The sequence below is a fragment of the Centrocercus urophasianus genome, unplaced genomic scaffold, assembly GCF_019232065.1.
Source record: "Centrocercus urophasianus isolate 14NV4802_14NV808 unplaced genomic scaffold, USGS_Curo_1.0 seq_9, whole genome shotgun sequence".
NCBI classification, from domain to species: domain Eukaryota; kingdom Metazoa; phylum Chordata; class Aves; order Galliformes; family Phasianidae; genus Centrocercus; species Centrocercus urophasianus.
The window spans coordinates 37110819-37121178 of NW_024885532.1; the positions used below are offsets into that span (position 1 = coordinate 37110819).

The 10360-nt window shown below is 44.2% G+C and overlaps 1 protein-coding gene across 2 annotated transcripts; it reads right to left on the minus strand.

Moving 5' to 3' along the window:
* Positions 1 to 10036, minus strand: BIRC2 (baculoviral IAP repeat containing 2). Of its 2 annotated transcripts, none has more exons than XM_042838999.1 (9): positions 9158 to 10036; positions 5893 to 7901; positions 5687 to 5786; positions 4446 to 4524; positions 3702 to 3747; positions 2632 to 2874; positions 1266 to 1520; positions 1107 to 1148; positions 1 to 270 (listed from the first exon to the last, which is right to left on the minus strand). In XM_042838999.1, the coding sequence occupies exons 2-9, from the start codon at positions 6764 to 6766 to the stop codon at positions 77 to 79; spliced, it is 1833 nt and encodes a 610-aa protein (XP_042694933.1). In that variant the 5' UTR covers positions 6767 to 7901; positions 9158 to 10036; the 3' UTR covers positions 1 to 76. The 2 variants fall into 2 exon arrangements, with proteins under 2 accessions (XP_042694933.1, XP_042694932.1); XM_042838998.1 differs by lacking the exon at positions 9158 to 10036 and adding an exon at positions 8651 to 8763.
* Positions 10037 to 10360: the final 324 nt, after the last annotated feature.

A 10360-nucleotide genomic window follows, 5' to 3' on the forward strand; every position in this document is an offset into this window, starting at 1 on the left:
TTCTGGAGACATTGCTGGTTTAAGCATGAATGTTTCTGTCATCTGTTGGGCAGAGATATTCTGCAAGTTCCCCTCCTTACGAAAGAAATGTACGAACTGTACCCTTTATTGTCCCCCTGCAAATAGGGCATTTTCTAAGGGATGGTGCACATTCTTTGCATACCACTAAGTGCCCACACGGAATAAAAACAATAGAAACTTCTTTGTCCATGCAAACTTTACATGTTCTTTCCTCTTGCAATCTCCTCAGTTGTTCTTCCATAGGTAAACCTGGGGAAAAAAAAAAAAAGAACTGTTAAAAAGCCTGAGTAGAAATGCATTCTGCTTAGAAAGTAGGGGAATAAAGAGTGAAATGGAATGTGACTATCTGTATTCATTAAATATACATGGCAAACACACTTGTGGACAGAAGCACAGCTCAGAAACTGGTGCGCAAAGAACCAGTTAGTCTGTACTTTCCATTTCTGTAATACAACAAACAGCTCAGGGATTGTGACCAGCTCCAGCCCTTGAGCCTTCTGTTCATATTTTAGCATATGCTGTACTCTTCACGTTTAGATATTAGAGACACAGTGTACACTCACTGGTGGAAGTGAACTACATTCAGGCTTGAATACTTTAATGCAGTTATTAACATATTAAATTTCACAAACATCTGAACTATGGGAGTAAGAACTAGAGCAAACTAACTCATGTTTGATTAATTCTTCTATCCAGCTGTTGGCCAAACTAGATCTTAGGACAGCTATAAGCCACTTTGAAAAAGTGGCAATCATGATATCTGCTGTGAAATGCTAACCTACTATTCACTGCCCAACTTCAACCACATGCCTGAATGAGACTTCATACCAGGCTCAAGTCCAGCATGTGCCTGAATTCTTAAGCTCTAGAAAGCTCTACCTAGTGCAAAAGTACCTGTGTAAAGCACAATGTTAAGGCAGACAGATGAGCTTACACTTCACTTTCACATAAACATATCTTACTAAAGCAAATCAGGGAGAGGGTACAGAATAAAACCCATTTCTTAAACAAAGTTCTTCTCTTTTGAGGATGTTAACTATGTGTCCCACAATACCCTCAAATTAAGAAAGCAGAATTTAAGATACCTGATACATCTTCTGTAGGAACGTACTTTATGCTCTTCTCCACTGAAATAAGAGGAAAACATTCAAGTTATTTCTCTGTATTCCAACAGCATGTGATTTTTATACAGCTTTAATTAGCCTCTGATAAACTGACAGCTGTTAAGAAAAAAAATGACATACCAAATAAGTCTTTGTAAAGTATGGGGTCACAATCTTTTAGGCAGTTTCTGAATATGCTGGCTGCTGCATTGCCTTTCACTAGAACCATATCGATCAGTTCCCTTGCTTGCAATGGTGTCTGAGTCTTTTGTTTAATGACATCGTGCTCAAGTTCTGTTATCACTTTAGCTGAAAGTAAACTGCCAAGGATTGGAAGCACAGAGGTCAAGTGCTGGAATAAAGCCATCCGATTCTTCCGGATTAGGGACAAATCGTCTGGAATACAGAACAGATTACATGTTTGCTAGACATACAGTATTCCAAGGTGCATTTGTTCAACTCTTCAAAATATTCACTTACTACAGATCATCAAAAGAAGACCTCAAAATTTTAGCAGTGTTCACACACACAGTAGGTTTAAAGAAAGCCAAAAACAGTGTTGAAGCTTTTTCTACTAAGGAAACTTCCTGCTCCCACCGCTGGATGAAAGCATTCCGGGGTATCCTATCTAATTTCACACTAGCAAGAATCATCCTCTGCATAACACCAGTGCTGAGAACTGATAGGCTGACATGCAGATGGGATCAATCTTTAAGAGTTACCCAACAGAATTATGTGCAGGAAAATAAGAAGCATAGCACAACTAGACTTGAGAATTTTGTTTTTTAATTAGTCTATCACATACAATTAATAAAAAAACCCATGTCATTCCCATAATGATTCAGTGGTTGAAGCCATCTCCGCTTCTGTGACAGAAAATGCAAGCAGGCAAGAAGCCAATTCAACTTCAAATTGAGAGATTCAGTTTACTGCTTCACAGACTCTAGAATTGCAGGTTTTTGCTTCAAAAAATTACACAGTCTAGAAACAGCAGCAAATGTCAAAGGTGCATCACATAAGTATTGTTAATAGCTGACATACACGGTTGAGTCAGACACAAAGTCTGACAAAAAAGCCTTGACCTCTGACAATCCTACAGGATTTAAATTACTAAGAGTTTACGTCCTCTTCTAAGAGGTTGCTATGTTGATTCACTAACAAAAAGCAGACAAATTTGGAAGGAGACCAAGAAAAAAAAAAGTCTTGAAGGATTTTGCTTAAATTTGATTGATAGCAATATAAGAGCACAAATTTATTAAAATATGACTCTGCTTCTATTGAGTTTAGAATTGCCTTATTCTCTCCAAGTACCTGTACAAACCAAGCTCCTGGAAGGGAAAGAACTGAGACTGCTAGCTCTATACAGACAGCCAAACAATACTTTTACAGAAGTTGATTCTAACTGCAAGTTACATTACTTTGTGAATAAAAAACAACTAGAAAAGTCAGGCCAGAAAGCTGAACAATGCAAACACCTTATGCTTTCATTTCTATTGACTCTGTATACCTGATGCCACTTCTTCAAACTGTCTCTCTTTTTCTTCCTCCCTCTTCTCATCTTCAGCAGTGAGCAGATCAGACACAAGATCATTAACAGTCTTGTAGTTTTCTTCAGTGGCCAGGATTTTACTTTGCACTGTTTGCTTTACCAGACGCCTACTGAATCCCATCTCCAAGGCAGCTTTAACTACAGGAGTATTCATCATGATTGCATCTTCTGAAGGACTCTCTCCAGGTTCAAAATGAATAACTAATTGAACAGAAGAAGTCATTGTTTATCAAAAAGAACAGAATACTCCTACAAGTCATCAACATTATCTACATGCAAAACCTAAATATTATAAAAGCTAATACCGTCAGTGGTTAGGCTTTTTCAAAGGCATTTTATCAATTAGTTTTAAAAACTAAAACAAGTTATTTAGATTCAGTTGTACTGAATCAGTCATCGACTCTGATCCACATCAAGTCTTCACCTAATTATCTAAGATAGCTCAGAGAAAGCACACAGAATCCCACTGTGACTTGGGAATTTTTTGTGTGAATGTTGGTTTGCAGGGCTTTTTATGCTTAGTTATTTCTAACTTCAGCCTTGAGAAGCTAGAAACTCTGAATTCAGAGACCAATTCCTTGCGGTATATGCTATTTCAGCTCTCAACAAATACTTTCTATTCAACTTCCTGAGCACCAGGCACGTGGGACTGAGTCTTTGTCCTTAACCAGCAGGAACTACAGCATTATCTCCTACTCACCATAACTGGAGTTCTGCTCACAATGGAACTTAAAGGCTTCACTTTATCAGCTTGTCCTACCCTTTCCCTGATCACTGCTGCCCAGTTCCCTTTCTAACCAGCCACATGCCTAAAAATGGAATTGCACAACCTCATGACATCCTCAAGCAACTGCTCCGCCAAGTTCCAATCTCTAGAAGTAGCTTCTCTGAAGTCGTGTAGACAACTGTAACACTGCTGTTCCCAAGCAAATCTAAGAACTGCTAAACAAATTAGTTTCAGAGATCCAGTCATTAAGAGCACAGAGTGCTGAGGAACTCTGACAAGGTGCTTTGCATGTTATACGTACTTGGATCCATGTTTTCATCTACGGGTGTGTCAGAAGTTGACAGGAGCTGTGGAACACAATGAAATTATATTACTATCCAAGCATTGCTTTTCCCTCTATGTACCACACCAGCACAGTAGTCTCTCAGTCATGCTAAGCTTTCTAACTGAATGGTACCCCCTCATGGATTTGACACATGGTTACATAAGCCTGAGTTTATAGATAACCAATACAAAGTCAGTGCTGACCACTTCTGTGAAGAGCTCAACTTATTCTTATCAGAAAACTTGTAGACAAAAGTAACTCATGTGTGAGGAGCAGACAATTAGAATTGCCCGTGTCCAGTTCCTCAAACAGCAGCTGCTGATTTGCATTATTCACCAGAACTTGCATAATCAGAACTTCCTTCTCCTGACACTGAGGTTCAAAGAATCTAATTGCCTCCTAACGAGTAACAAAGGATTGTCTGTAAATGACTGAGTGTTGTAACCTTGGAATTACTACAATAACATTATACCACCTCCTTTTTAATTTCCCGTGACACTCCTTTGTGAGTAACCCTGTACAGGGTAAGCTCTAATCACTCAGTCCCATTACCCATGGCTCAGCGCTAATTTTGTTGTTTTGTACTCATAAAGAGCATTTACCACGTTGTAAACCTAATAGAAATATATCTAGAAGGCAGAAGGAGGTACTGGACCCTCCAGAAGAGCACAGCACTATTCAGCGAGGGAAAAAGCGAAGTTACAGAGCTGTAAGGATTACCTGTTCAAGAAGATGAGGAAACCTGGCCTGAACTTGACTTACAAACTCTCCTCCTTTCACACGGAGCAGATACTCACACCTGAAACATTGGCAAAGACATAATTTATTACATTTCCTATTTCACAATGGAAACAACCGAAAAATAAAAATGCAGAAGAATGAAACCACCTACAACAGCACAGCATAAATTAAATGCATGTTTCTCTTCCTTTTCATTGGGTGAAGAGTTCTCTAAACTGTAAGCTTGATATAGTATAGTATCTGGTCGCACTTTGATAAAGCTTTTCCATTATGTTCAGCAGCCAGTAGGATTAGGCATATAAATGCAGCAGCTCTACATGTGCTACTACTTTTAGTCAAAATGGCACTTCATGAGATATGACAGCACATCAGTTCCATTACAAATGCAGTGATAAACTGTTTCTAACCACATCTCATGGTTTTTATCTCCTACTCACATCATTCAGAAATTCAGAGAACTCAACTCCGCTATCAAAGCCAGATCTGCTTCAAGAATTCAGAGTTTCATCTCTTAAATACAGAAACAAAAGGCAGCACTTTATACATGCATCCTGCAGTACAACAGGAGCAGGTAAATTGGCTATGAAAGATTAGCTGGAGATCTACAATGTAAAGATTTTCTATTAGCTAGACTCAATTTCAAGAAAGCTATTTCTGTCATTAATGGAGATAGAGATTTTCCACAGGTATAGGCAGCAACAGAGTATGCAACTACTTCTTAATTACAGGGAATGTATTCAGAAGTTATTTTTACCATTTTTCACAGCCACAGAAATCTTCACAGTCCTTTCTATACCTAGGAGACTGAACTACTTGCTGAAAGGCAGGTTCAAGAGCATTCACAACACTCACAGAACCAGACCAAAGTTGAAGGTCCTCTCCACCTCACTTCTCAGCAGCTCTTCTCCTCAGCCTGCTTTCTGACTGCTTCCCTTACCTAAGGTGTTCTCATTAACAATGCAGTATCACTTGCTAACAGTGATTTGGGGATGCATAGTTTTCAGTCATTAAGTGGAAAGCATTAAATACCATGCTTCATGAGGTAAAGATTCAAACCCACATTAGCACATCAAGAGTTTCTGCATGAAATATAACGAAATGATAATCTGTACACCATATGGTAAAAATAAATACATTTGGTGCCATACATAACTGCCAGAATTAAAACTACTTTAACAGTAAGGACGTGAACCAACTGTGATAAAGAATTTGCAAGTTACCTTGGAAACCACTTTGCATGCTCAATCCATGGATCATCTCCAGATTCCCAGCACCTTAACCCACCATCACAGCAAAAACACTTGACATCATCGTTGCGGCCTTTAAAACACAAGGTGAAATATCTAGCAACCATTTACACAACTTACATTGAAGTAAATGTTGATGCAGCAATACGAATGACATCAGAGACGTCAGGTTTTCTTACCTACATAGTAAAAACCAGCATCCGCAAGCTGTTCAGGCTGAACTGGAATCCGAGTTGGCCAATTAATGAATGTTTTAACACGGGCTTCGTGGGTTTGCATGGTCACATTGGAAACATTGAAACTTGGTTGGTCTCGCATGAGGTTTTCCACAAAGGGGCAGTTAGGAAAGTGCCTCTGATGCTCTGACATGGCATTATCTTTTGGCTCCCAGTTACTCAACTGACCACCACAGGTGAAACAAGCAACTTTGTCTGCTGTCCCCAGGTAATAAAGACCAGCTTTTGCCAGATCGGTGGGCGAGAGAAACATCAGGGGCCACGTATGGAAAGTGCGCAGCCTAGCTTCTTCTGTACTCATGGAAGGGTTGTGAAGCTTAGATCTTAAGTGCGAGAGGTCTTCGGCAGCCCTAGTAGTTATCGGGTCTTGAGGAAAACTGGAAAAAGAGCCACTGAAATAGCCAACTTGTTCAAAGCTTGGAGAAAGCGTCATGGAACGTAGAGATGGTGAGAGATTGCTTGTGACCAGAGGAGAAAAGGCAGAATGAGTGGACAGTCCAAGGTTGTTAAATGATAGCATGTTTTGAACAAAACTGCAGCTAGGATACCCCTGTTTATGCTTCTCCATAGCATTATCTCCTGGCTGCCAGTTGTCCAGCACTAAGCCACAACTGAAGCATTTAACTTTATCTTGGACACCAGTGTAATAAAACCCAGCCCGGGCAAGCCTTCGTTCTGACACTGGCACATTAACAGGAAAAGCAGAAAACGTTGACATTCTGTAGAGCTCACAAGACAAGTCGTACTTCAGTTCTCCAGACTGAGCATTTTGCTTCATCACGCTTGCCAACAAAGGGCTACTATCCATTATGTTCATAATGAACTGTTCTTGGAAAAAATGGGACAAGTCTTCCTCTGGGAGGTAGTTGTGTGCACTAAAGGCAATTCTGAATAACCCTTGCCTATATAAATTAAGAACCTGGAAATGAAATATTTACGTGCAACTTTGAATGCACTGTATGAACAGAATCAGACACGTGACTATCAGACTTAAAACATTTGTACTTGAGTCTGCACAACTGCTTTTTGTGCAAAAGCTGATCCATCCCACTGACAAATCCAGGTATGTCAGAGGACTTTCCCTCACGCTACATAGTAACATCATGTGCTTTCCCTTTGCTGTGCATCTGGGAGAGCAGTACTGATCAGTCAGGCAGGTGGGGTTAGGGCCCTAAGGGGAAAGCCTCAAACGGGTTTATCAAAATCCTTCTGTTAATAAAGAAACTAAAATGGTGGGTGGAGGACACGTTGCATTTCCCAGTTTAAAATACTGCCAAGTGATTTAAAAACTATTTCACCCTACACAGCTGAGCAACAATACAAACAAAATTTCAGTTTACAAATCTCATTAGGAATCTCAAAAGAGACCCTGAACTGATGTAACTGAATTGATCTAGTCTATTTCCAACTGCTGAACTGCCAAAAATAGCCTTGACACATGAATATTGTTGTAAGAACTGCTAAGATTTCAGAAGTCAGTTTACACTCCACTTCACTTATATTAAGCTCAGCTATGAGATGTAATAAATCCTATACGCTGCCTGTGACAAGGACGAGTTATCTTAACTAACAAGCCTGGAACAGCCCCAGGCTCTTCTATCTATAACAGCACAGAATGAACAGCACAGCGTTTCAGTTTTAACCTGGTGCCTTAGTTACAAGTATGCAGTTATCACCTTTAACATAAATAAACTGCTTTGCAACGGGACATAACAACACCTCATAGTGATAAATTAAGGTTTTTCTGTATGCCATGTTCATAAAGCAAACAGAACCCTTGGGTAAAAGGAGAAAACAGCCTTAGTTTCTTTATTTGTGCACAGAACTACCTCCCAGAGTCCAGACTTAAGTCCCGTTTGAGGTGCCTACGCCTCCATGCTGGTACTGACTGCTCACAAAGAAAAACTGTGAATGTTTGCAATTTCAATCAGCGCTTTTGTGTGGAACGAAACCTATGAAGGAAAAAAAGAGAGGAGCGTTTCAAAATACACGAAACGACGAGCGTGCAATAGCGAGATAAGCAGAAGCTACAAATAGAAGCACTAAAAGTGCAAAGCAAGCTTCTCTGAAACGGCAGCTCGTTCCCTTCAGGAAACGCGCCGTGGCACAGCCGGCTCTCGCCCGGTTCCCGTCACACGCGCAGGAGCTCCGTGCGCGCACAGCGCTGCGGCAGATGGAGCCGGCAGCCCGGCTCCCGCCGCAAAACTGCGCGAACATCGCGTACTGAGGAAGGCACGGCCGTTCAGATGGCCTTAAGCCTAAAGGACCTCAGGCAACGGGGATTCAATTTTATTACACCGCCAGGTTAAAGCCACCAGACCCCTCGTTTAGTTAAGCGCGACAAGCTCCGCAGAAAAGCGTTGAAAGGACGGACGCGTCACGCCGACACAGCCCCGAAAAACCCCTCCGGAAGCGGTGGGCCGCTGCTTCCCCGCCGCCTCCGTTCTGCATGCGGCCTCGGCTCGCCGCCGCGCCTCGATGACAGCGAGCCGCCAAGCGCGGCAGAGCTCGGTCGCTCTCCCGCCTGCCTAAAGCCGGCTGCAACGGCAGGAGCGGCGCAGTCCGCGTGGCCCCGACAGCGGCCCCGACAGCGGCCCCACCACCGCGCCGCGCCGCCCCGCTCGCCCCCACCCCTACCCTCACCCCCACGCAGACGCCGCGGCCGCTGCCGCGGGCCCGCCGGGTCCCCCCCCCGACTTACAGCCTTCCCCCGCGGCTTCCGCCGGCTGCTCCCAGCAGACGGTCCGGCCGCGCTCTATATGCGCCAAGGAGCGGCCCCCGGCCCGGGGAACTCCGAGGGAGCGTCAGGGCCGGGAAGCCGCCGGAAAGCCCCAGCGGCGCGCATGCGCCGCATGACGAAGGGGCGGTGACTCCGTCCTGTCCCGGCCGTGGCGGCGGCTTATGGCTTCGGTGCTCCGCCCCACCCTGAGCCTCGGCCGCTTCCCCCCTCGCTCCCCTTGCCCCCCTCGCCGTCCGGACCCCCTCAGGAGCCGCTGCGTCCCCGCTGCCCATTTGCTGAGCGGGGAGCGGTGCCGCGCGGCGCTGGGCGGGACGCCGGGTGCTTTCCTGGCGGTGCGGGGTTCCCCTGCACTCGACGTTCTTCCCCTGCGAGGCGGGCGGGGGTTTCCAGGCCGTGCCCCGGGCTGTGCCGCATGCTGCGCGCTCGGCACGCGGATTTCTCCTCAGGGGGCTGCCGGTGCCTTCCTACCTTCGCGTTTGAACTTTTTGTTAACCTTTTCTTCGCAGCGTTGCCTGATACGGGCTGCTGTGGGAGAGGTTGAGTGGTGTCCGCTTGCGCTTCGGTCTCTGAAAGTCACGGGGGAACAACGGGAGGAAGCCAAAACCGAGTGCAAATTTCCAGCAGCGTGTGTCAGCGCATACAGAAAGCTGAAAACTTCCGCAGCGGGTGCTGCCAGATCGTGGTATGACATTTCCTCTGCAGAAACAGCAAGCAGAAGATGAGAAAGCCCCGCTTGGTGTGTGTGGTGTCAGAATGATGGCAGGGCGTTCGCACCGCTGGGAGCTGCAGCGTAGAAACGCAGCAGGCGTTGCTGTAGGGTTCGTTATGACTCTGCTGGTAACCTCTTGTGGCTGTTCCAGTAAGGTGGATTTGTGGACGATTCATCTCTCTTCTAAAATGGGTTTGAATTTTCTGTCACGTGTGATGACATTGATAATATGTCAGATTTCGAACGTGTATAGCTGCAGTCAGGTAGTGCTAAAGCACCATGACATTTCACGTAACTCCAGACGTAGAAAAACTTCTCATTTCAGCAGCTAATTCAGAAAAAGCTTTTTTAAAGTAAATTTATCAGATCTCCGAGGTGTCACCTTAGGGAAGCTCCTGACATTCAGAAGACAACACTGATGCTGGAAAAATGGAGATAACTCCAGAAGTGCCATATTTGAAGGAGGATCAGGTGTGGGATTTCACATCTGTTGGACACAGGGAATTCAGTATCACATAAGGAAGTGAGCTCTGTATGTGCACGAATGGTTTAAATTCTGCTTTCATAGAGAAAGATGGTGATGTTCCTATACTTCAGGCAGGCATTCCCAAATGAAGTTATGCTGAATTCATTTCTGTCCATTCCAGGAGGCTTCTTGACTTTTAACCAAACATTCTCCAAAGTCAGTATTCCTCTTTAACTCCATCCTGCAGCTTCCTGCCTGTGCCATCCCAGACACATCCCTGCCCTTTGCTCCTCCATACCCTTTGGCCTCCTCCGGATCCTGCAATAGAAACTGCCCTTCCCTCCCCTCCCAGGCTCCAGGCAAGCAGTTTCAGGCTCTGCCTTTCTGCTAGGCAAGCATCATGTTGCATTAAGGAAGAAGAGAGGGGGAGGAATGGAAAAGCAGGCTAAAACACATATAATAGCAGAAATAGTGTAGCTGGCCTGAGCTGCCAGCC